The following is a 26,923-nucleotide window of genomic DNA, read 5'->3' as shown; positions in this document are numbered from 1 at the left end:
TCTCATTCATAAGAGGAGAAAAACTTGCCCTGGTTGGTGTGGCTCAGGTGGTTGATCGTTGTCCTGTGCACCAAAAGGTTGCCAGTTCGATTCCTGTTCAGGGCACATATCCAGGTTGTGGGTTATCTGGGTAGGGTTGGGTGTCTATGGGAGGCAACCGATTGGTGTTTCTCTCTCCCTCCATCCCTCTAAAATAAAATAAGTAAAATAAAAAATAAAAAAACATACAAAAGCAAACCTTTAAAAAGAAAGAGAAAAACTTTAGATTTACAAATTTTTTTTTGGTCTTTTTTTTTTTCTTTTAATCCTCACCTGAGGATAATTTTCCATTCATTTTGAGAGAGAGTGGAAGGAAGGGGAGGAGATAGAGAGAAACATTGATGTGAGAGACAGACATTGATTGGTTGTCTCCCATAAGCACCCGGACCAGGGCCGGGGATCGAGCCTGCAACTGAAGTACTTGCCCTTGACCAGAATCGAACCTGGGACTCTTAAGTCGCGGACTGACGCTCTCTCCACTGAGGGCTCTAATCCAGCTAGGGCTCTAATCTTTTTTAAAATAGATTTTTCTTGGATGTAAGCATCCAACTTGAAACTGCAGAATGACAGTAATAAAATTTCACTGATTAAAAAAGAAAGTGTGTCAAAATATACCCCAAACAATTACTATGTAGAAATGATTCAAAGTTCTTTGAGAAGGTGGGAGAGGGAGCAAGATTTGTTGAGGGAAAAGTGGAGGCAAAAGATATTTTAACTTTATCTTTAATGTTCTAATTATTTAAAAAGCAAATTCAGTATATTACTTAAGTAATTAAATATTAATTTAAATAATCCAAACATAAAAAAGAGTTGTCATTACATGTATAAAATAAATTTTGAGAGGGCAAGTTATGATAAATGAAAAAGAATTAACATGTCTAATCTTGGTAGGTAGAATAATTTCAGGAGACTTGCCCTGCCAATACAGCCTTACAATCATTTTCTGACTCATTAGTTCCAAAACCATTAATATTGCATCACATGTATTAAGAATTGTTGGAATCATCACAGTCCTCAAATATTCAGGTACCCAAACTAGTTTTTTATTTTCCTTCAGAAATATGTTCTGATTATCAACTTTCAATGACTTAAAGAAACTTGTTTAGAGTCAAACAACTTAACTTAATAAACATATTAAAGACCCATATATTTTTTAAATGTTCAGGACCTTCTGGAGTTATAAATACTCCATTAGGAAATTGAATAATTAAGCCGCATAATTGTGTTTACATCTTTAAAGCACGTACAATTCATCAAGGATTTGGTGGCTAAGTGCAGTTTTTTCTCACTGTGATAGCCTATTGAGAAAACAGTCTTTTCTCCTCAGGGAAAGAAAGGTATGGAAATCACATGAGAAATATTTTAAAGTACTTTTAGCAAAATAATCCACACCATATCAAAATCTGTTAGAACACAGTTAATCACAGTAAGGAACAATCCGTTAGAACACAGTTAATCACAGTAAGGAACAAAACTGAAAAGTAGAATTCACTTTTGTTGAGGCTATAATGTAAAGGTGAGCACAACTTAACAGGTATGTCACAGGAAATCATAGCATCCATCGTCCAGTATATTCTAGATTAGCAAATAATTTTCCAGTGACTCTTTGTTTGGTATGCCATTGTAAAGCAGATTCCTATACATATTTGAAAGACAGCTAGAAAATACCTTAAAAATATTTACATTTGAGACGTATAGTAAGGTGCATATTTTTTAGATACAGGACAGCTTTCTCTTGCTTTTATTTAAAAATATATTTTTCATGCATTTCAATGGTCATATGAAAAAGACATTTATTTTATTTTTATTACTAACCCCGAGGAAGGAAGAACAAATGTGGAATAGGCCTCACAGCCTAGGCATCAAACTACACACCTTTCACAATTGTAAATGGCAAGTAATGGAAGAAGTCCAGGATACTACACTTATTCAGACTTCCACACACATCAGTTTAAACCACATAAAATGGATGTAACATTTGGGCAACTGGCACAGTGGCATTTCTCTGGCACAGCTGAGAACCATTTTTAAATTGTATGACTTTTAGTCCCCACACTAGTTTAAACAAACAAAACAAAATTTATATCTACCATGTAGAAACTTTCAGTTCAACATATTAGTTTTCAGATCAACATATGCCAATATACAGGGGCATTGTGGTTTCACTGCTCAAGAAGCTCCATTCAGCAGAAGAAAAAATGGGTAAGTTCTATGTACTCTTGTCTTTCACTGGAACGTGTTAACTGATGAGAGGAAAAATGTAGATTTCCATCACAAGGGGATACGAGAGGTGCTGGCATTATCCCTTTGCCATTCTAATTCTTCTTCTTAGGATGAAACTTGGGATTGCAAATTTAGCTGAATTTACCACAGTTTCAACCTTCGTAAATGAGATAAAGTTCACAACCTGGGCCAGAAACCCCAAGCAGCTGTTGGGAGCAAGAGAGCAATAAGGACAGAAGAAAACAGATTTACCGCATTGTTATCAAGAATTGGTTTCCCTGCTATGTGCTTCGCTTCATCCGTTGGGCTGTTGACCACCATGCCAGTGTTTTCATCCAAACCTAGAGTGAAAAAGAAGCCACGTGAGGTCCAAAACCCAAATGACTTGATAAAAAACACCCTTTTTCCTCCAAAGGAAATAATCTTTGAAAGATCAGGAGTCACTTATAAAATGACTTTAGTGGATCATCTATACGGTGAGAGATATGGAACCCTTTATTACAAAAGGCCTCTTTGAATAAATGGGTTTCAGCACCCCTCAATACTGTTTTCTCAACACTGCTAGAGTTCATTCAGAAGTAGAAAAGAGAATATGAAAAGCAGAAATGACATGAAACTGGCAGAGTGGGCCTGCCTTCCTAGTGGTTCCCCTCCAAGACCAGTCTCTAAGGCCCCTGAGAGTAGAGGTCATGTCAGCAGCCTCTGCAATGGATGCCCAGGACCCAGCATGGTGCCAGCACAAAGGAAGCATGCCAAGATTTACTGAATGAATTAACCTGTCCACAGCCCACAATTGTTTTTCAACCTACCCAATATGATCAGAAACGTGTCTAGTTAGAGCCCAGTTTAGAATAAAACTCTTTAAAAAAACTTGTTTGTGTGTGTGTGTGTGAGTACAATAATTGAGCCCTCAGTGTGAATTAAAATCAGATTGATTCCTCCTTAGCATCGAGATGAGACTAAAAAAACAGCACAAACATTTTGATAGGTTGTGAGGGGAGCGCAAGGGCAAGCAGATTATATTGGGGCATGAGAATTGGGAGGACGGTACTCAGGGGAACTTTCTCCAGACTCCCAGCCTCTTCATTATATGAATCAAAGGAGAAAATGCAGTTGACTAGCATGTGGAGCAAATATACTCCTAACGAAATATGTCAGTGCACTGACATGACGGAAGAGCCTCAGAACAAACCACAGAAACCTTTTGGGAAAACTGCCTCTCCCACATATCTTAAGTGGGGCTAAAAACTCAGTAGGGAGGAAAGCAAGCACGACGTCACAGTAGAAAAGGTCACATGTGTATAGTTAGATTAGTACAATAATTGTCTCTCAAATGGACTTGGAAAACAAGTGAAAGCAAATCCCATTCTGCTTTCCCGGGATTAAGTAAAGTCCCATTAGCAAAATGATCTGTTTCCTGCACTGTCATATCCTCCCCACACAGCTTCTACTCCTTGTTCTGCAGGACTAATTCTCTTTCAATGAGCTTAACAAAAAAGAGTAAGAAAATCAAAATCATAGAATAGACTTTGCCTTATCATTCCTGGTCTCTAAACTCCTGGTGTCTTTAGGGTTGTTTTCATTGTCATATCCTTTTATTTTCCGTATTTCTTTCCCATTTCTTTAACACACCAGTAAGTTGCAGTTATAAGTAATATTCTTACCTGTATATTGCATTGTAGCTCCTAAATATGAGTCTGCAATTGACCCTAGTAATCCAGCCAGACCCCCAAATGCAATAATTGGCCACTGGGGAGCAGAAATGTCCAAATCATTAACAAAAACCAACTGTGTGAGGAAGTAGGCAACGCCCACAAAGGTACCACCAAGGAGACTGGAAACAAGGCCCACTATCGTAACCCCTCCATTGGTCCCTGAAGAAGAAACATGGATAAATCATCTAGTTAACCATCAGCAAACAATAAAGTCAAGGAATGCAAAAAATTTTGGTGCCTATCCACTCAAGAGTAATTTAAAGACAGGGCTCTCTTTGATTTAATCCAAAGATCCTAAGACCATAGCCTACTTAGAAAACAGTCTTTTCTCCTCAATAACTATTGACACTCTAAGCAGTGAAGTAGAATGGTTCAGTGGAGCTAGACTGCCCGGCTTCAATCTTAGTTCTGCTGTGACTGTAGTGAAGGTACCTGACTTCTCTATTCCTTAATTTCCTTGTTTGTAAGATAGAAATAATCAAAGAACCAATTCATATGGTTATTAAGAGTACTTAATGGTAATTCATGTAGATCAATGCCTTGCATATAGTAGGGACTCAAATACGTTATCAGCGGTTCTCAACCTGTGGGTCATGACCACTTTAGCAGTCGAACGACCCTTTCACAGGGGTCGCCTAAGACCATCCTGCATGTCAGATATTTACATTACAATTCATAACAGTAGCAAAATTACAGTTATGAAGTAGCAACGAAAATAATTTTATGGTTGGGGGTCACAACATGAGGAACTGTTTTAAAGGGCCAGAAGGTTGAGAACCACTGCATTAGCTGTTCATAATGATAATGATGAAGAAAAAGAAGAAAAGGAGAGAAGGAGCAAGAAAAAGGAGGAGATAGAAAAGGAGGAAAATAAGGCAAGGGAAGAGGAAGAAGGAGAGGACAAGGCAATGACAAAGATGACAAAGAAGTTGTAGTAGTTGGCAACAGCAATGGGAAACGGAGATACATGTGCCAGCACTAACCACATACTAGACCAGTGATGGCGAACCTATGACACGCGTGTCAGAGGTGACACGTGAACTCATATTTTTGGTTGATTTTTCTTTGTTAAATGGCATTTAAATATATAGAATAAATATCAAAAATATAAATCTTTGTTTTACTATGTTTGCAAATATCAAAAAATTTCTATATGTGACACGGCACTAGAGTTAAGTTAGGGTTTTTCAAAATGCTGACACGCCGAGCTCAAAAGGTTCGCCATCACTGTACTAGACCCTCAAGAAATACTCTATCGTTCCCCACCCCTCCCCCTGCCTTTTCCTTTCTCACTGGTATGTCTGTCAATCAATCTCTATGTTTCTGTATTGTTTTATCTAGGGCTCGCTAACTTTTTCTGCAATTTAAGACTACAGCAATTTTCCAATCAAGGAGACTAACAATTCCTCAAAGACTCTTAACTAAGAAACATAATAAATTAAAGTTTTTCTTTTGTTCATTTTTGTTTTTTTAGGAAACTTAAGTAAAGACTCACCAACAGGAACTTTCTCCCACGTTGTTATTAGCCTTGGCGGGCTTTTACTCAGAACAGGGCCAATTTCTGAAGCCCACGTGTCACCAGCACAGCAGGCCAGGGCTGCCAAGAGAGACAAACACAACCAGGAAGCAGTGTGCTGCTTGGAAAAGTCTATTGGGATTTCCCCGGGGCCATTTTCTATCATGTACAGCAGGGCCAGCTCTGTGGGTACAGCTCCATTACAGAACACCTGAATCCAATTCCTCTGCCCGCCTAGCAGCAAACAAGTAGAAAAAAGGACAAGAAATGATTTCTTCTCAGAAGGAAAATTATGCTGATATAGGAACTTAATTATTTTAACATTTAAGAAAAGAAAAATGACTACAATTTTTTAAGTGACTAAAAGTGGGAAGGTACCTTTGCCCACATTCTATATTGTTTTAGAATAATTAATGAAAGACTTTAGTGCTTCTAAAATTTTGCTCTTACTTGTTATTGTGGTGAAAAAATGATAAATGAAATCAGGCTACTACTTTAATTCTCTTATAACATTTATCTATTTCAACAGCCTAAACATGTTTTGATTAAAAGCTTATATGTTAGGATGAAACAAAGTTACTCTTTGAAATAATGTCAAACATTGTCCGGCCGGTGTAGCTCAGAGGTTGAGCATCAACCCATGAACCAAGAGGTCACGGTTCGATTCCTGGGTCAGGGCCCATGCCCAGGTTTCAGGCTCAATCCCCAGTGGGAGGTATGGAAGAGGCACCCGATTGATGATTCCCATCATTGATGTTTCTCATTCCTCTCTCCCTCTCCCTTCCTCTCTCTGAAATCAATTAAAAATAAAAACATATTAAATAATGTCAAATATAATTCATGTTACCTTCTTTATATTCTGAATCTAGACGCTTCTTTATTGCTCCCTTCCATTTAGTGAGTTTTGAAGAAGAAAGGAAAAACATCAGCAAAGAGGTAAAAAAGCTGAAATTTGCAATAGTTAGGATAAATCCAACTATTAGCCCTGAAAGAAACACATATACACACAGAATTACACTTAATCCATACATTAATACTGTGAAAAAAAAGAATGGATTTTTCCCTGGTTATTTTCACATTATAACCTGAAATGTACATTTCCATTTTTACCGATTAAGATTACCAAACAGTAAACTAAATGTCAGTTTGGTTAAATTGAGATGTATTTCTTACCATATTCTGACCTCCTTTCACGCAAACTATGCTATGTAAATGTAAAATATTATTTTAGAAACACTTTATAATGGAATTGCAGGACATAATATGATTTTACTAGGAGCCCGGTGCACGAAATTCGTGCACTGGGTGTGTGAGTCGGGGGAGTGTCCCTCAGCCCAGCCTGACCCCTCTCACATACTGGGAGCCCTCAGGCGTAGACCCCCATCACCCTCCGATGGCCTGATCGGCCCCTTGCCCAGGCCTGACGCCTCTGCCAGAGGTGTCAGGCTTGGACAGGGGACCCCCACCTCCCCCCGATCACTAGCTCTGGCCCCTGCCCAGGCCTGAGGCCGCTGGCCCAGGAATCATGCCTGGGCAGGGGACCCCCATCTCCCTCTGATCGCTTGCTCCACCCCCCGCCCAAGCCTGACGCCTCTGACCCAGGCTTCAGGCCTGGGCAAGGGGACCATCATATCCCCCCAATCCCCGGCTCCGCTCCCCACCCAGGCCTGATGCCTCGGCCAGAGGAGTTGACCCTCATCACCCTCCGATCACCAATCACCGGATCGGCCCCTTGACCAGGCCTGAGGCCTGGGGACCCCCAGCTCCCCGCAGTTGCAGGCTCCGCCCCTGCCCAGGCCTAACGCCTCTGGCCTAGGCGTCTGGCCCGGGCAGCGGGGACCCGCAGCTGCAGCGGCCCCGCGATCGTGGGCTTCGCTTTAGGCCCAGGCAAGGGGCCCCTAGCTCCCAGGACTGCCAGCTTCGACCATGCCCAGCTCCCATCGCTGGCTCCACCCCTACTTCCTGCTATCACTGGCCAGGGCGGCAAAGGCGCCTGATTCTCCGATCATGGCTGGGGGGCAGGGCAAAGGTGGCCCTAGGGCCGCCTTTGCCCTGCCCCCCAGCTCTTAGCTCCCCCCACTGTCAGTGGCAGGGGGCTTCTTCCTGCTTTCGCCTCCCTGCATTGTGCCTACATATGCAAATTAACTGCCATGTTGTTGGCAGTTAACTGCCAATCTTAGTTGGCAGTTAATTTGCATATAGCCCTGATTAGCCAATGAAAAGGGTATCGCCGTACGCCAATTACCATTTTTCTCTTTTATTAGTGTTGATTACTATTAAACAATATGCATTATATATATTATCCTCCTATATAATAAAAGCCTAATATGAAAATTGTCCCCTTGGGTGGTCGTTCGACCAGGAGACTGGGAGTTCAACCGTTCACTATGACATGCGCTGACCACCAGGGTCGGTGACCAACCTCCCGCGGCACCCAGGTGGGGGGCTGTGACCTCTCACCGGCTACCTGGGGCGGGGGTGATGGGGACGGAGGTGCGGTGAGAATGTGGGGTGTCTGCCGAGCTCATTCTCATCCTTTTCATTCCCTCTGCTACCCCCTAGGATGCCAGGGCTAACACGCCAGGGAAGCCCCCCATGCTCAGGTGCCGGGCGCCTATGAGGAGCTCGCCCAACACCCATGCGGCCTTTTCTGGGTGAGCTGGGCCGCAGCCGCTGGGACTGCAGGGGCCGGTCGAGCTCCCTGTGGGTTCATGCAGGAGCTGGTCTGTGAGGCCAGCTGGGAGAGAGCATGCTGCCTGCCCGGCTTCCATGTGGCGCCACTGGGCGGCCCAGAGGCCCACGCTGCACCCCAGCCCGCAGCATCCAGCCGCACTCACTGCATCTCCATGTGGGACTTGGGTGCCGTGACTCAGGCAGAGGGGGACTCGTGGGGGTCCAGGGGCCCAGGTGCTGCCCAGGGCCCAGAGGTCAGCTGGGTCCTGCCCTCCCATGCCAGACGCTCATGCTTCGATTGCTGGCTAGGCCTAAGGACTGCACTCATGCACAAATTTCATGCACCGGTCCTCTACAATATAATATTTGGATGGCTAGTCCAAAGAATTTTCAAATTAATTCTGGCTCTCTCAGGGAGGTAAGACTATCAAGTCTTCCAGGTTTCTATTTTTTACATTTTTCTCCCATAGCCTGGCCAGCCAGCCAACCTCCCATAGTCCCTTCCCCCGGCTGGTCCCTCCCCCTGGTCGGCTGGCTAACCTCCTGTGGTCTCTCCCCCTGGCCAGCCAACCTCTGTGGTCCCTCCCCTGTCCCTTCCACTGGTCAGCAGGCCCCTACTGGCACTGGTCGCCAGCCAGGCCTAGGGACCCCACCTGTGCACGAATTCGTGTACCGGGCCTCTAATTAGGAAATAAGAGGAATAATAATTCCTCTCTCACTGGCTTACTGCAAAAATTTAAAAGAGATAATTTTTATAATGTGATTATATTTTCTGGCACATAGGAGCCCCTTAATAAATGTTAATTAATATCATGGGTAGTGTCTTAACTGGTTTGGCTCAGTGGATAGAGCGTGGGCCTGCAGACTGAAGGGTCCCGGGTTTGATTCTGGTCAAGGGCACATGCCTGGGTTGTGGGCTCCATCCCCAATAGGGGGAGTGTAAGAGGCAGCCGATCAATAATTTTCTTTCACCATTGATGTTTCTATCTCTCTCTCCCTCTCCCTTCCTCTCTGAAATCAATAAAAATATATTTAAAAAAACAAAACAAAATAAGGTGCTTCCAAAGCACTAGAAGTCTCAAGGATTATGGCTGACTTCTGGCTTTAAAATAAGTAAATTCTGTACCTACTAGTTGCCATCTGGGTAAGTAAGAACTGTCTACACACTGTCTACAAATGAGGGCGGGGGTGAAGCTACACCCAAAATTCCAACGAAGGTGATTTAGGTATAATCTTTGGCATTATCAAAATTCTGTAATTTAATAAACTCAAATATAATCAATTGTATCACATGTAATTTCCCTAGAGAAAGATTATGGGACTCAAAAGAAGGCTAGTTAGCCCAAAATAAGAACATCCACAAGAGAAAAATTCTGAGATGCTCTAAATTAAATTACAGCGGGCCACAGAGTGGGAGAAAGATATAAGGGTAATTATCCAGTTAATAGCTGTGGTCCAACTACCAGAAGACCGCACACACTCCTGAATGTATGTTAGAGCTTTGAATGCACTTCCAGGAAGCCATCTAAAAAGAATGGCCAACCTCCAGAGGCCACTGCATCCTGCTTATGAATGAACATTCCTGACTGTTGCCCACAACCAATCAAAAGTAGCAAATATTTCTTCCTTAAGGATTGTGCACCTATCCTAGAATTGCCCCTGCTTCATCCGCTCTTTCTCTATAGCCAGTGTAAATTCTTTCAAAACAACATACATCTTTATTTTTTTAAAGATATTTATTTATTTTATTTATTTTTTTTAAAGATATTTTATTGATTTTTACAGGAGGAAGGGAGAGGGATAGAGAGTTAGAAACATTGATGAAAGAGAAACATCTATCAGCTGCCTCCAGCACAACCCCTACTGGAGATGTGCCCGCACCAAAGTACATGCCCTTGACTGGAATTGAACCTGGGACCCTTGAGTCTGCAGGTCGATGCTCTATCCACTGAGCCAAACCAGTTAGGGCAACAACATACATCTTTAAAAGAGCCCCATCAGTTCTCAACAGTAAGTCCATAATGCCCTATTTAATAAGATAAAGACATTTCTGTCTCTCCAATCTGATTTGCTGCTGGTGTTTTGTATTATATGTCCCAGGACCTGATCTTTTTACCTGGCTAGCATATGACTCAATAACCCCTTTCTTTCACAAAAGCTTTCGGCCGTGAAGGTTTTTTGTTTAACAACATGAAGGCCTAAAGAACCAGAGGTTGGCAGACTTGTGAACACTGTACAAGGAAGGAGATCCTTTGATCTGTGGACTTGCATTACTGTTTCTCAGACTTTGTGCTTACCTAAGCAACCTTCTAATTATCTTTTGACTTCTCAAATAACCTGGCTACAAGAATAGGGCTTGCCTGAACAGTGATGTTCACATTCCAGTTGGTCTGGTAGTTCCATATTTTATCAGATGAATAAAGCAGCATTCTGACTCATGTATCAGTCCCTTGCAACAATGAGCAGCATTAACCAGGTTCCTTGGCTCTAGTCAACTCTGGGTACCTGATAGAATGAGGTTTCCATTTCAGAAAGACTGAACACCAGACCTGAACTATGTTGACTAAAAAGTTGTTAAGGCCCTAGCTGGTTTGACTCAGTGGATAGAGTGTCAGCCTGTGGACTGAAGGGTTCCAGGTTTGATTTCGGTCAAGGACACATGCCTGGGTTGCGGATTTGATTCCCAGTAGGGGGCGTACAGGAAGCAGCCAATCAATGATTCTCTCTTATCATTGACTAGAGGCTTGGTGCACGAAATTTGTGCACTTGTGTGTGTGTGTGTGTGGGGGGGGGGGGGGGGGGGGGGCGGCCTCAGCCTGGTCTGTGCTCTCTTGCAGTCCGGGAGCCCGCAGGGGATGGGGAGTGGGCCTAAGCTGGCAGTTGGACACCTTTAACGCTGCTGTGGGCGTGGGAGAGGCTCCCACCACTGCCACTGCGCTCACCAGCCATGTGCCTGGTTTCTGGCTGAGCAGCACTCCCCCTGAGATGCTCCTGTGTTGAGTGTCTGCCCCCTGGTGGTCAGTGCATGTCATAGTGACTGGTTGTTCTACTGTTTGGTCGATTTGCATGTTAGCCTTTTATTATATAGGACTAGAGGCCCAGTGCACAAAAATTTGTGCACTCGGTGGGGGGGGGTCCCTCAGCCCAGCCTGTGCCCTCTCGCAGTCTGGGACCCCTCGGGAGATAACGACCTGCTGGCTTAGGCCTGCTCCCGGATGACAGAGGGCAGGCCCAATCCCTAGGTGCAGCCCCTGGTTGGGCTCAGAGCAGGGCCGATTGGGGAGTTGGGGCGCTGCCCCCTGTCATGCACAGAGCAGGGCGATCAGGAGGTTGCGATGCCACCCTCAGTCACGCTCAGGGTAGGGCCGATTGGTGGGTTTGGGCACCGACCCCTGTCACACTCAAGGCAGGGTCGATGAGGAGGTTGCGGCGCCACCCCGTCACACACAGAGCAAGGCCAATTCGGGGGTTGGGGCGCTGCCCCCTGTCACTCACAGAGCAGGGCCCATCAGGGGGGTTGGGGAGCTCCCCCCTGTCACGCACAGAGCAGGGTGGATCAGGGGGTTGGGGCGCTGCCCTCTATCACCCACAGAGCAGGGCCGATCAGGGGGTTGGGGCGCTGCCACTGTCACACTCAGGGCAGGGCCGATGGGGAGGTTATGGCTCTACCCCGTCACACACAGAGCAGGGCCCGTGGAAGGGGGGGGTTGGGAGCTCCCCCCATCAGGCACAGAGCAGGGCTGATCAGGGGGTTGGGGCGCCTTCCCGTCACGAACAGAGCAGGGCCGATAGGGAGGTTGTGGCCCCACTCCCTGTCACACAGAGCCGCAGGGCGATCAGGGGGTTTGGGTGCTGCCCCCTGTCACGCTGATCCCAGTGCCGGGAGGCCTCGCAGCTCCACTGATCCTGGTGCTGGGAGGCATATTACCCTTTTACTATATAGGGTGGAGGCCTGGTGCACATGTGGGGGCTAGCTGGTTTGCCCTGAAGGGTGTCCTGGATCAGGGTGGGGGTCCCCACTGGGGTGCCTGGCCAGCCTGGGTGAGGGGATGATGGCTGTTTGCAGCTGGTCACACATCCTTCAGGGTGGGGGTCCCCACTGGGGTGCCTGGCCAATCTGGGTGAGGGACTGAGGGCTGTTTTCAGGCTGGCGGGTGACTGAAGCTCCCAACTGCTCCTATTTTTCTTTTTCTTTTTTTATTCTGGGCCAGCTTTAGCTCTGAGGCTCCAGCTCTTAGGCCTTCGCTGCTGAAAGCTGGTATCTGGTTTGTTTCGGTTCTATAATCAAAACTCTGTATCAACTCCAGCTCTGAGATCCCAGCTCGCTGAAAGCTGGTTTCTGGGGTTTTGTTTAGCTTCTATATTTGTAACTATGTTTCAAACTGCAAGTTCAGAGGCCTGCAAGGCAGGCGGGGAACGTTGGTTTCCTCCGTCACTGAAGCAAGCAAGCCTCATGTTAGTTTCAAGCTGCCTGGCTGCCGGTCGCCATCTTGGCTGGCAGTTAATTTGCATATCTTGCTGATTAGCCAATGGGAAGGGTAGCGGTTGTACGCCAATTACCATGTTTCTCTTTTATTAGATAGGATGTTTCTCTCTCCCTTCCCCTCTGAAATCAATAAAAATATACTTAAATCACCAGCGTTTCCTGACAACACCCCCATTTGCTATGCACTTCCAATACACTTACAGCATCTCCTTCAGGGGATTAAATGCCCCAAACCCATCATAGTTATCATTTGTCTCTCCTGACTACAAATGTAAGCTCTCTGACAGTGGGATTTCTACCCATTTTGTTCACTACTAAATCCTAAGTGCCCAGAACAGTGCCTGGCATACAGGGAACCCTCACTAAATATTTGTTGAACAACTGAATTAACAAAAAAAGGTAAACCATTAAGCCTAATAGTCTTGGTAAGAGAAATTAAATTCAAACTTTCAAGTCAAAAGCTTGATGACATATTGTCCACACTGACATGTTCAAAGGAGTACAGTGAATAACTAGATTAGACAATATTTCTTTGGAGCAAATCACCTGCACAGTACTTTATAGTTTACAAGCATTTTTCCACATATCCTCCCATGTGATTTATTCCACATTCTAGAAATATTCTCTCAAGGAGACTAGAGCCCTCCACTTTAGTGTTCACTTTAAGCATTGCCTCAATCCCTCCTCTCATTCTTCTATCAACATTGAGTATGTGTTCCTATGTCAATAAGGACTCTAAACACCCAGATCCTATGGAAGTTCTGAAACTCTTCTCAATCCTAAGCATGATGGAGAGCATAAGACATTTTTGGGGCTAGCAATCTGAATTAGTCCCAGTAACCTGCTTTCTACTGCACTCTCTTGCTAGCTGATAATTAACTCCATTTGTGAAAGAATGTAGGAGACCAGCAGGAACTCTGTACCTAAATTAATCCCTAATGCACATTCTTGTTAGCCTATAGCCTACTCACTGCCCCTTCTTAATTATCTAGTCCGTCCTTGGTTCCTCCCATGCCAGGTGTCTTCTGGTTATCTGAGTTATGCTGTGCTCAAGGCCGCAAGCTTTCTGCAAGATATCTGCTGAGCACAATAAATCTTTCTCTACCCCGTGTTATTCTCTTTAACCCTTCCAATATATATAGAGAAAGTCTCATTGTCCAGGTTGTTCAGGATCTGGATCTTAGGGTCACCTGAACCAGAAGTGCTACTTTAAATAAAGGCTCTTTCCTGAACCTCAAAGTGTCTGACTGTCACTTCTGCACCAATTTCACAAATTCCATAACAAGCACAGTAAAGGCATAATATGACAAACTTTAGTAAAATTCCTTTGACTATGAATAGTAGTAGTGGAATAAAAACAACAATAACTTACATTTGTAAAACATTATTATGCATGCCAGGTATTATGCTAAACATTTTGCATGGATAACTCCTCATGGTAAGTCAGTGCCCAAGGTACTATTATCCCCTCCTATTTTGCAGATGTGAAAATTACAACACTGAAAATTTAAGTGACTTGTAGTCATACTCCACAACACTATTTCCAAGTACTATGATATGTTTTAAATCAGCATTACAATTTTTTGTCCTTAAGGGGGGAAAAGATACAAGCAAAAAAGATACTAACATGCCATAGAATGAAGTGATTAGGAAAAGAGCAGAGGTTTTAAAATCAATGTACATATGTTTCCTAAGCACTTATTATGTGTGTAACACTATTTAAAGAAGCATAGGACACAGAAGCATAAGATCACTCTGTCTTCAGGGACTTTATAATATGGTTGAAAATAGATAATAAATCACTAAAGGTGAATGTTCGTATAGTTTTAAAAGATGTGTTGCCCTACACATTATCTTGCTTGATCCTTACCAATAAGCCCATAGGTCCTACTTCACAAAAGATAACGAAAAGTGAGGCTCTGTGGAGTTAGGCAAGGTGGCAAAGATCATAGAGCAGGGGTCCTCAAACTACGGCCCGTGGGCCACATGCAAATACAAATATTGTATTTGTTCCGTTTTGTTTTTTTACTTCAAAGTAAGATATGTGCAGTGTGCATAGGAATTTGTTCATAGTTTTTTTTTAAACTATAGTCCAGCCCTCCAACGGTCTGAGGGACAGTGAACTGGCCCCCCGTTTAAAAAGTTTGAGGACTCCTGTCACAGAGATAGCAGGTAGCAATGCTAAGATTCAAATACTCATCTTCTAATTCTAAATTAAGCTAGGTAGAGATGAATGGAGGCCCAAGGGTGAGAAGGTAGAAAAGAAAATGGTAGCAGAAAACAAAACAAAAGTAGAGATCAGAAAAATAAGAGAAAGTCAATATACAACAGGGAAATCAAAGGAAGACAACTTCAAGAAGGACTTGACCCTTCTTGCTATAGATCAAGAATAATAAAAATCAAGGCAAGGATACCTGAGAAAGGATATTTTTAGCAAAGCATAACTCTGTTATTATATTTAAGGAGTGTTCAAATTATTTTCTATAAACAGGGTACTACTTCCAAAGTGCTCAAAACAGTGCCTGATACATAGTATGTATAACATTACATTTACAAAATAAATATAACAACCATTCCTAACACTTATTGATTATATGGTAAGACAAAAATCATATAAAAATATCAACATGGCCCTAGCTAGGTTGACTCAGTAGATAGAGTGTTGGCCTGTGAACGGAAGGGTCTCGGGTTTTATTCCGGTCAAGGGCACATGCCTGGGTTGCGCGCTCGATCCTCAGAGCGGGGGCATGCCGGAGGCAGCCGATGGATGATTCTCTCTCATCATTGCTGTTTCTCTCCCTCTCTCTCCCTTCCCCTCTGAGATCAATAAAAATATATTTTATAAAATTCTTAAGAAAAAATCAATATGTCTGTTAGCTATTTCTTCCAATGGCTCCTTTATTTCACACCTAGGGAGAGTGCTCCAATGTTTCTGCTAGCAGATGCTAAGAGTTTAATCCAACCAAAAGGGCAGAGTAACCAAGGTCCTCAAAAGCCAATTAATTTACTTGCTATAAATTACGAAGTTAAATTTGTACATTACACTAAAAGGGTATGTTACTATCTGAAAACTTGACAGAATAGGAATGCTGAGCAATGTGTAACTTTAACATTGTGATTTATAGTCTCGTATATTCAGAATTTAGAAAACATGAATTTAAATTATATAATCATGCACTTATTACATGGTTAAACATTCAATAGCAAAACTTACCTCCTAAAGCCCCACTGTGATCTAGACTTTTCTTTTCAAAGCCATTTGATGCGATCAAAACAGGAACAACAACAGAAAACAGCCAACGCCAAGGAGAAATAGGCTGCAAGTTACCTGAAAAATTATAAAGGTAGAGTATAAATTGTGTGAAGCTTGCATAGCTTAGTCTCGGCTGTAAACATTGATAACTGCATTCTAGATTGAAATACTGTCAAACGTAGGGAAACTGAAATAAAGTCACCAGTATAAAATATTTATGTTGAGACTTGATAGTTTCAGAGGCAATAACCAAATAAGTCAATAACCAAATAAGTCCTGTCCAAATTTACAACTATTTATAGTAATGGGTAATTAACACATATTTGAAGATTTAAAATGAATTTTTTTTTAGAGGAAGCATGTATTAATTCTCAAGAATAGCACAGAACAAACTCCTTTCTAATAGGATCCAATTATTCCTTTCCCTGCCTTTCAGAGATTTTTTTTTTTAAGTAACATCTCACATACTACATATCTCAGGATTCAATGATTAGCAACTGATTTTTCCAAAGATTGCAGCTCATAGATGTTTTGCTTGGCTAGCATAACGTTTTTAAACAATTTGAGGTACCGAAAAAAACGAGACAAAAAAACCCCCACAAAAAACCCCTAAAAAATAAAAACCAAAGAATAAACTATTTGAGTTAATATTTAAAGATTAGATTTCATGTACCAATCCAGATTCTTGGCTTCTGCCTTGTAAACTAGAAACTTGAGCCATGTGGCAGAATTGACTATAGGCTGCCTCTTTTATTTTTTTAAAAAAATGTTTTTACTGATTTTAGAGAGAGAGGAAGGGAAGGAGATAGAGAAATAGAAGAATCATAGATTGTCTGCCTCCTGCACGCCTGCTACTGGGGATTGAACTTGCTACCAAGCATGTGCCCTAACCAGGAACATCTTGGTTCATGGGTCGACGTTCAACCACTGAGCAACACCAGCCCGGCAGAGGCTGCCTCTTTTAGATGAACCATTGTTTTCCCATTTGAAGTGCCCACCATTCCTGACAGACTCCCTAACACCAAGGCTGAGTGACTACAGTAAAGGAAAATCTGAACTATTGCTTGTGCCTATGTTTCTATCAAAAATAGGAAAATGAAAGACAAAGGTCAAATGTTCAAGAACAACAACAACAAAAAAACCAAGTAAAAATCCTATTTCTGAAAGAGAAAACTATTGCCTTGAGTGTAATATACAAAGACCTGGGACAGCTTCACTCATTTACATCAGGTGCCTGGCTCCAGGGGACCTTCACTTTACAAATCCTGTTTTATTGTATTGAGTTCGTCATAGTTAATACTGTTACTAGGGAGAATCTCCTCTCACATCTCTCCTCCCCAACCTCTCATCCCCTACTGTGACTCATTATGATTGTCAATCTAAGCAATATTCAAACCTGTGAAGAATTTTAGTGAGTTTATTTGAGCCACAACTGTCGACAATTTCTGGGAAACAAAATCTCAACGGATTGAGATTATGCTCCAGAGAATGGCAGTTTTGCATCTTATTTTATACATTACAATCAAAAGAGGAGACGTAAGTGGGTCACATGAAATCCACTGGTGATAGATTAGGGAGGCGGGAGAAAGCAAAGCGGGGAAACCTCTGGGATTGGATAAAAAGACACACACTTTTTTTTTTTTTTTTTTTTTTTACTTAAGTGGGTGCAGGATAATTTAATCAACAACTAAGTAAATGACAATAAGGGATTTGTGGTCTCTGCAGAGTGGTGCCTGTGCTTTGAGGGTTCTGGAAAAAGGAAAATTACTTCTGACATTCCAACAAATGTTACTGTAGATGAAAAAAGACAATAGATAAGCTCAGTTAAGGTAAAGATTGACCTTTGTCAGGGAAGATGCTGGCCAAGGGCATGACTACCTACCACCAACTGCTTTTAGTATAAAAAGTTTTCATTTCAGCCCAGCAGGCGTGGCTCAGTGGTTGAGAGTTGACAGTGCAATTTCCGGGCAGGGCACATGTCTGGGTTTTGGGCTCCATTCCGGGTGGGGGGCATGCAGGAGGCAGCCAATGGATAATTCTCTCTCATCACTGATGTTTCTGTCTCTCCTTTCTGAAATCAATTATATATATATATATATATATATATATATATATATATATATATATATAATCTTTAAAGTTTTAATTTCAGACCATCCTGTGTGGTTACTTTAAGGCCACCATGCAGGTCTTCCCTGAGCTAGTCAGGTAGCCTGTGGCCCCTTTTCCTCCCTATGATGACCAGCCCAGACAGCTTCAGTACCCTGGAGCACACCTATTCGACTATGAACCTGTCTCTGAAAGAGGTCTAAGGTCTGAACTGGTAATCACTTACAATATAATCATTTATGAGTTTACTTCCTCACTCTATTTCTCACTTTTCTCCTTGAACTGAACAGTATTTTGTTTTTATATAAGTACCAAAGAAGTTTGTGTAAATGCATACTTACGCTCTAATGAAGATGCAAAACCTTAACGACTTGAGTCTCAAGGACCTTCTATTTATGCAAAGTGGCCCCAGACTTTAAAAGGACTGTTCTTTTGAAATGACCATAACAGCAAACAAATCCTCTAAATCTCCAACTATAAACACTATATATCTTTTTATTTTTACAAGACAAAACTGATAAACTACATTATGGATAGTCTTATTAAAAGTATTACTTTACGTGTTTTACAAAAACTATGCTTTAGTTATTTCTCACCAAGATAGATGTAATAATTACATAATTACATATTCTGAAATTGATGTAAGTAATGTTATCACAAGCAGCATTTACTAAAGGGTTTAGAACGTTAAAGGCACTGTTTATACTTTCTGGGAAATTAAATCGAGGCTGTGGAAGTTAAGTAAACACAATTCATAATCAACTTATATTCAGAGGATATAAGTTTTGCATTTCACAATGGTACAATTTTAAATTCCACCGATTAGTTTATTTAAAAAAGAACTCGGAACAGTCATACTTACCATAATAGGTGCTTGCAGTCATAGACAAAATCCAGAAAGCTAAAGAAATGCAAATAATCAGGCTCATTATAACTATATTAGTTATCATCTTTATATATTTTTTGCATATACTGACGTCAAGATCTGTCATGAAAAAAAAAGATATGAGCAATTGGGGAAGAAAATATATAGCATTTCTGAGAAAAATAATCATTTAAGTTGCCATCAAAACACTTGTCTGGAGGCGAACATAAATGCCAACATCTTCCAACGATCAAAACAATAATATTAAGGCAAACTATTCCTGGAAACTTGCTGGTGGAGAGGTTAGCGATCCATTGGAAACACAAAATGCATGCTCTCACGGGGCCGGCTCCTCGACCGCGGTCACTTCACACCCGAACACCCCGGGCAGGAAGGTGGAAGAACAGCGGAAGCAGCCAATCAGCGGTCGCGAGGATGGCGAGCTCCGCCCCCGCCGCCCGCCTACGCGCCGACGCAGTGGGTCCGTGCCGCAAAGTGGCGGAAGTGGAGTTGGAACCCGGCCGAGTCCTGGCCGCTAGCCCGGCGGGACAGAGCGCGGTCACGGTCCGGCGGCTGCCCGCGCCGCCCCGGAGTCCAGGTCCAGCCAGCCGCGAACGCCTAGGCCTGAAGCTCAGCCCGCGGCTACCGCGCCTGCACCTCCAGCCGCTCCCCTTCCGCGCGCAGGCGCCGTGGCCGCCCGAGGACGTCGCCTGGTTCACGTGAGCCTTTAAAAGGCGGCTCCAAGGGCGTGGGGCTCGGGCAGTCCCACTGAGTGGTGGCGGCTGCGGCTCGGACCTGGGGGGTTTGCACTGCCCTTAGCAATAGTATTGACATCTGGGACCTTATGTTTGGGGACACATGGAACCGCCAAAAAGTGAAACCACCCCTGGGTAGTAACAGAATAGAGCAGTGGTTCTCAACCTTCTGGCCCTTTAAATACAGTTCCTCATGTTGTGACCCAACCATAAAATTGTTTTCGTTGCTACTTCGTAACTGTAATGTTGCTACTGTTATGAATCGTAATGCAAATATCTGATATGCAGGATGTCTTAGGCGACCCCTGTGAAAGGGTCATTCCACAGCCAAAGGGGTCGCGACCCACAGGTTGAGAACCGCTGGAATAAAGGCATGCAAGTGAATTTAGACCCTGTAAGTCCATTTTGAGCATAATATTCAAATACTTTTTTCCTCTATGAGGCGTTAATGACATATGGATTGGGGAATGGCATACAAATGTGCTGTAAAGAAGGAATTTTATGACGGGCAAAATAATTTAAAACAACATTTAGTACCTGTTAGTTGCTGGGCACTGTTGGCTGCTAGAGGTGTAAAGATAAAGCTAGACATGGTTTCTGCTATTGAGCGCTCAAATGATTGTCATGTTACCACTTTCTATGTGGAAATCTGTTCCCCCGCCTCTCATTCGAAGTGTGTGCATCCAGTCATTGCATTTTGAAAGCAGAAGGTCTTGTTACCAGTAACAATCCAAATGTCGTGGCTGATTTTTACGTTTTACTTGAAATAAATTTTGTTTGCCTGGGTTAACAGTAACTGATACTTACGTTATATTTATGAACTTTTTCAGTTGATAGCTGACAATGTAAAAAAAGCAGGCAGGCCAGTTTCAGACATAGAACCCAAATGTACTTGAACCCACTAAGTATTTTTTAAATACACACTATTTTAAATCTAAAAATACATGCCAAGACAACTTAACACCCTTTCTTGTGTTGAGGGACCTAATTAACTAGTTAACTGAGAACCAAATCTGTGAAGTAGGACTAAATGGTAATGGCCTTCCCTTACTATATAGACTACATGCATATGTGCCCACTTTTTCTTTTAGTCTGTTCTGCACAAATAATTGGATAACCTCAGAAAGCGGACTGGCCCATATCAGTGATATTATTAATAGTAAAAGCTAGTATCTTTCTGGTTTAGCATATTGACCTTGTATCTTCTTAGACAAAATTATAAGCCAGTCTTACTTCTCCCCTCTGCCCCACACTTAATCACAATCACAGGGTAACATTGTCTGAATTTGGTGTTCTGAGATTTTTATGTCAAACAGAAAATCATGGGCTACCTGTGCCAGGACTCTCCTAACAACACTGTCAGCCTAGTTCCTGGATGTCAGGGATGATTTTCTCTTTCTCATGACTGACTGGCTAAAATTGCATATCTACACTAATAAAAGAGAAAAATGGTAATTGGCGTACGACGATACTCTTTTCATTGGCTAATCAGGGCTATATGCAAATTAACTGCCAACTAAGATTGGCAGTTAACTGCCAACAAGATGGCGGTTAATTTGCATATGTAGGCACAATGCAGGGAGGTGAAAAGGAAAGCAGGAAGAAGCCCCCTGCCACCGACAGTGATCGGAAACCCAGGGGGGAGCTAAGAGCTGGGGGGCAGGGCAAAGGCGGCCCTGGGGCTGCCTTTGCCCTGCCCCCCAGCCATGATCGGAGAATCAGGCGCCTTTGCCGCCCTGGCTGGTGATAGCAGGAAGTAGGGGTGGAGCCAGCGATGGGAGCTGGACACGGTCGAAGCTGGCAGTCCCGGGAGCTAGGGGTCCCTTGCCTGGGCCTAAAGCGGAGCCCACGATCGCAGGGCCGCTGCAGCTGCGGGTCCCCGCTGCCCGGGCCAGATGCCTCGGCCAGAGGCGTTAGGCCTGGGCAGGGGCGGAGCCTGCAACTGCGGGGAGCTGGGGGTCCCCTGCCCAGGCCTGACACCTCTGCCAGAGGCCTCAGGCCTGGTCAAGGGGCCGATCCGGTGATTGGTGATCGGAGGGTGATGAGGGTCAACTCCTCTGGCCGAGGCATCAGGCCTGGGCGGGGGGCTGAGCCGGGGATTGGGGGTATATGATGGTCCCCTTGCCCAGGCCTGAAACCTGGGTCAGAGGCGTCAGGCTTGGGCGGGGGGTGGAGCAAGCGATCAGAGGGAGATGGGGGTCCCCTGCCCAGGCATGATTCCTGGGCCAGAGGCCTCAGGCCTGGGCGGGGGCCAGAGCCAGTGTTCGGGGGGAGATGGGGTCCCCTGTCCAAGCCTGACACCTCTGGCGGAGGCATCAGGCCTGGGCAAGGGGCCGATCAGGTGATCAGAGGGTGATGGGGGTCTACGCCTCTCGCTGAGGCATCAGGCCTGGGCAAGGGGCAGAGCCAGCAATCGGAGGGGTCTGGGGGTCCCCTGCCCAGGCCTGATGCCTGGGCCAGAGGCATTAGGCCTGGGCTGGGGGCAGAACCAGTGATGGGGGGAAATGAGGGTCCCCTGCCCAGGCCTGACACCTCTGTCAGAGGCATCAGGCCTGGGCAAGGGGCCGATCCTGCGATTGGAGGGTGATAGGGGTCAACGCCTGAGGGCTCCCAGTATGTGAGAGGGGGCAGGCTGGGCTGAGGGACACTCCCCCGCCACACACACACCCACTGCACGAATTTCGTGCACTGGGCCCCTAGTTAAAAAATAAATAATAGTGCCAATGGCTGACCCTTCAAATGAATATTTCACTTCCTTTTTTTCTCAGTGTCCAATAATTGCTGTTCTCCATAAATAAGTTATTTTTAGCTTAAGGCTGAAATAGTTTGGGGGGATTAGTGAAGTTAAGATATACTATTCTTTTTTAAAAACAACAACAACAACAACCATGATTTTGTAGTGATGACCAGAGGGAGGGGAAGGGGGCTGCTTGGAGGTGAGTAAAGGGGGGAAAATGGGGGACATTTGTAATAGTGTCAACAATAAATTTGTTTAAAAAAACCTATGATTGGCCCTAACCGGTTTGGCTCAGTGGATAGAGCATCGGCCTGCGGACTCAAGGGTCCCGGGTTCGATTCCGGTTAAGGACATGTACCTTGGTTGCAGGCACATTCCCAGTGGGGGGTGTGCAGGAGGCAGCTGATCGATGTTTCTCTCTCATCGATGTGTCTAACTCTCTATCCCTCTCCCTTCCTCTCTGTAAAAAATCAATAAAATATCTATAATAAAAGAGAAAAATGGTAATTGGCGTACGACGATACCCTTTTCATTGGCTAATCAGGGCTATATGCAAATTAACTGCCAACTAAGATTGGCAGTTAACTGCCAACTAAGATTGGCAGTTAACTGCCAACAAGATGGCGGTTAACTGCCAACAAGATGGCGGTTAATTTGCATATGTAGGCACAATGCAGGGAGTCGAAAGGGAAAGCAGGAAGAAGCCCCCTGCCACTGACAGTGATCGGAAACCCAGGGGGGAGCTAAGAGCTGGGGGCAGGGCAAAGACGGCCCTGGGGCTGCCTTTGCCCTGCCCCCCAGCCATGATCAGAGAATCAGGCGCCTTTGCCGCCCTGGCCAGTGATAGCAGGAAGTAGGGGTGGAGCCAGCGATGGGAGCTGGGCACGGTCGAAGCTGGCAGTCCCAGGAGCTAGGGGTCCCTTGCCTGGGCCTAAAGCGGAGCCCACGATCGCGGGGCCGCTGCAGCTGTGGGTCCCCGCTGCCCGGGCCGAACGCCTCAGCCAGAGGCATCCTGCAGGGGCAGGGGCGGAGCCCGCGCGATCGCGGCACCCCCCGCTGCCACTGCAGGTCCCCGCTGCCCGGGCCGGACACCTAGGCCAGAGGCGTCAGGCCTGGGCAAGGGGCCGATCCGGCGATTGGAGGGTGATGGGGGTCAACGCCTGAGGGCTTCCCAGTATGTGAGAGGGGGCAGGCTGGGCTGAGGGACACTCCCCCCCGCCCCCCCCCCCCACCCAGTGCACGAATTTCGTGCACCGGGCCCCTAGTATTTAAATAAACAAACAAACAAACAAACAAACAAATAAATAAATAAATAAAATGGGGTTGACAATGCATAGTAGCCTACATGTATATAAGCCAAACCAATGGACATGGACAACAGGGGGATGGGAGCATGAGTTTGTGTGTGTGGGGGAGGTTGGGGGTTCATGGGGGGGATGAGGACACATTTGTAATACCTGAACTAATAATAATAATAAAAAACATTGAAAAAAAAATAAAAAACCCTATGATTTTACAGGCTGATGATTTTTATAGACTTTAACAATCTTTAAAATTTCAACAGTCTTTTATTATTTACTTTAAAAGCCATTTTCTAGCGACAGAGAATTTCTTTTTAAAAAAAATATATTTTATTGATTTTTTACAGAGAGGAAGGGAGAGGGATAGAGAGTTAGAAACATCAATGATAGTTAGAAACATCAATGAGAGGGAAACATTGATCAGCCACCTCCTGCACACCCCCTACCGGGGATGTGCCTGCAACCAAGGTTCATGCCCTTGACCCAAATCGAACCTAGGACCCTTCAGTCCACAGACTGATGCTCTAGCCACTGAGCCAAACCAGTTAGGGCCAGAGAATTTCTTGTTAAGCATTTCTTAAACTATATTCCTCAAGCTATTAGTAGGTGTGCTACCCTCTACCTCCACTCCCCACCCAATACCTGTGATCAAATTTAAAGTGGAGATATTTTGTATACTCATAGGACTGTGAGATGCATTGTTAAAGGCTCTGAGAAGTTAAGAAACTTGAACATCTTTGTTTAAATCTTTCCAACAGAGTTAATTCTATTTTACCAGATTCATTCTTTTCCCTCAGAAAACATGAGTTTGAGAATTTCTAATCAGAGCAACAGACTTAAAGTTCATTATTGCATTAATAACCTTTAAATGTTACAATATAAATATTTGTTTATTCTTTGACATAAACAAGTTTGGATTTTTCTGGGATAGACATTTGGTACTTCATACCAATTATAACAGTTATCCTGATAGCAAAAAGCACTTACCATTGCCGGGAGAGTATCAATGGATTCTATGTGCAATTCCTTTGAATCTAAACCAAAGGAGTGGTTTAGATTTTCTGAAATCTAGTATTTGAGTGCCTAATATATATGTTAGACCCAAAAAGAAAAAAACAAAACATCTACATACACTGCCTTGAAGGAACATCTACAGATAGTCCTCAGGTTAAGTGGGACTCGACGTACGTCGTTTCATGGTTACATCAGCATCTCCCATCCCATCTAATAAAAGAATAATATGCAAATTAACTGTCACCCCATCACTCCATGACAGATAGCAGTGCCCATAGTGGCTGGGGCAGGATGCTAGCGTCGTCACCCTGGCAACGTGAGCCCAGCAAGCAAGCACGGCCCGCAGGCAGCACCCAGCAGGGCCTGCTTGGCCGTCGCCATGGTGTGGAGGAGGCAAGCCCCACAGAGAGCAGAGAACCACAGGGAGCAGGCCCAAGCCGTCAGTAGGACATCCCCTGAGGGCTCCCGAATTGGAGAGGGTGCAGGTCGGGCTGAGGGACCCCCCCCACCCGTGCATGAATTTCATGCACCGGGCCTCTAGTTCTACATAATAAAAGGGTAATATGCAAACTGACCCTAACAGCAGAAAGACTGGGAATGACTGATCACTATGACACACACTGACCACCAGGGGGCAGACGCTCAATGCAGGAGCTGCCCCCTGGTGGTCAGTGCGCTCCCACAGGGGGAGCTATGCTCAGCCACAAGCCAGGCTGATGGCTGCCAGTACAGCGGTGGTGGTGGGAGCCTCTCCTGCCTCCTCAGCAGCACTAAGGATGTCAGACTGCAGCTTAGGCCTGCTCCCTGCTGGCAAGTGGACATCCCCCAAGGGCTCCCGGGCTGCCAGAGGGATGTCTGATTGCCAGCTTAGGCCCAATTCCCCAGGGAGTGGGCCTAAGCCAGCAGGTGGTCATCCCCTAAGGGGTCCCAGACTGCGAGAGGGCACAGGCTGGGCTGAGGGATCCCCCCCAAGTGCACAAATATTTGTGCACCAGGCCTCTAGTTTATTTATAAAATAAAAAAGTTCCATCATTTCAATGTATGTACATATGTGCTTTATGTTTTTTATTATTATTTATTTATCATAAGTAAAGTTCAGGAATTATCTTTTAAGTTTATTTTACTGTTTCACTTCATTACTGCTATGTATGTGTTCCATGTGAGTGACGTAGGTGCTTATGTAGGTGGGTTCTGACTTACAGCAAAAATTGTGTTATTTTGCGCCATAGGAACAGATCTCCAATTTAACCTGAGGACCTACTGTATATATATAAAAGCCTAAGTGAATGTCCAACTGACTGACCATCCAGTAGCTATGACACGCACTGACCACCAGGGGGCAGATGCTCAACGCAGGAGCTGCCAAGCTACGGTGACTTCAAGCTACGGTGACTTGGCAGCTGCGGAACCACAGAGGAGGGAGCCCGATTCTCAGGTGTGTCACCTGAGACCTGCCCTCTCGAAATTTGGGACCCCTCGGGAGATACCAGAGAGCTGGTTTTGGCCCGATTCCAGCAGGCCAGGCTGAGAGACCCCACTGGTGCACAAATCTGTGCACCGGGCCTCTAGTAGAAGATAAAAGTAGATATGTAGACAATTACATTATCCAACTTTATCCTTATGTATAAAACAGCATTCAAGGAGTAAAGCAGGTATGTCACTTCGGAATGTTAAAGCAGTGATTTTCAACTGGTGTGCTGCAAGAATTTTAAAACATACAATACCTGACTATTTTTCCCTTAGATTGTCAAATTAAAAAAAAAAATGACTACAGCCAACACAACAGCCATCTGCTGTGAATGAGTAAAAATTATACCTTTTTTGTGTGTATCAGATTGACCAAAAAATATGTACTTTTGGTGTGCTGCAGAATTTTAGTAATGAATGTGTGCCATGAGATGAAAAAGGTTAAAAATCTATGTTGAAGGTGTCAGAGAGCGAGTGTTTAAGCTAAGGCTTGAAGGATGATAAGGAGTTTGTTGTTGCCAAACTAAGTGAAAGGCAATCTGTAAAGGTTTGATGGTTAAGAAGAACATGAAAAATAGGAAGTTGAAGAGAATGGAAGAGTTAAAGTTTGAAGTATTATCTAAATAATTTACACTGACAATCTGAGAGATAGGCATATGTCTACTTTCTTGACATTAAACACAAAGATTTTTAAAAAGTTATTGAGCACAATTGAGGCCTAGGCAGTAAATTGAGGACTGATATGTTGAATTAGAGTCAACTCATTCTAA

At 44.2% G+C, this 26,923-nt stretch overlaps 1 protein-coding gene across 1 annotated transcript; it reads right to left on the bottom strand.

The window, feature by feature from the left end:
• Positions 1-1,060: 1,060 nt before the first annotated feature.
• Positions 1,061-19,565, bottom strand: TMEM19 (transmembrane protein 19). The gene is made up of 6 exons (XM_059683649.1): positions 18,877-19,565; positions 15,867-15,980; positions 6,341-6,478; positions 5,473-5,727; positions 3,927-4,136; positions 1,061-2,603 (listed from the first exon to the last, which is right to left on the bottom strand). The coding sequence occupies exons 1-6, from the start codon at positions 19,067-19,069 to the stop codon at positions 2,440-2,442; spliced, it is 1,074 nt and encodes a 357-aa protein (XP_059539632.1). The 5' UTR covers positions 19,070-19,565; the 3' UTR covers positions 1,061-2,439.
• Between the last annotated feature and the right edge of the window lie 7,358 nt (positions 19,566-26,923).

The sequence above is a fragment of the Myotis daubentonii genome, chromosome 2 (genome assembly GCF_963259705.1).
Source record: "Myotis daubentonii chromosome 2, mMyoDau2.1, whole genome shotgun sequence".
NCBI classification, from domain to species: domain Eukaryota; kingdom Metazoa; phylum Chordata; class Mammalia; order Chiroptera; family Vespertilionidae; genus Myotis; species Myotis daubentonii.
Note: the sequence above shows the minus strand (reverse complement) of the source record. Positions and strands in the feature narration are given on the sequence as shown.

What these genes read in the sequence shown, in the direction of transcription:
- TMEM19 (XM_059683649.1), bottom strand. Translation starts at nt 19,069, where the DNA reads ATGATTATTTTTCTCAGAAATGCTATATATTTTCTTCCCCAATTGCTC. An exon ending in GACTGCAAGCACCTATTATG is followed by an intron (nt 15,981 to 18,876) that starts GTAAGTATGACT and finishes ATAATTTTTCAG; the next exon opens with GTAACTTGCAGCCTATTTCT. An exon ending in AGCTACAATGCAATATACAG is followed by an intron (nt 2,604 to 3,926) that starts GTAAGAATATTA and finishes TTTTCACTCTAG; the next exon opens with GTTTGGATGAAAACACTGGC.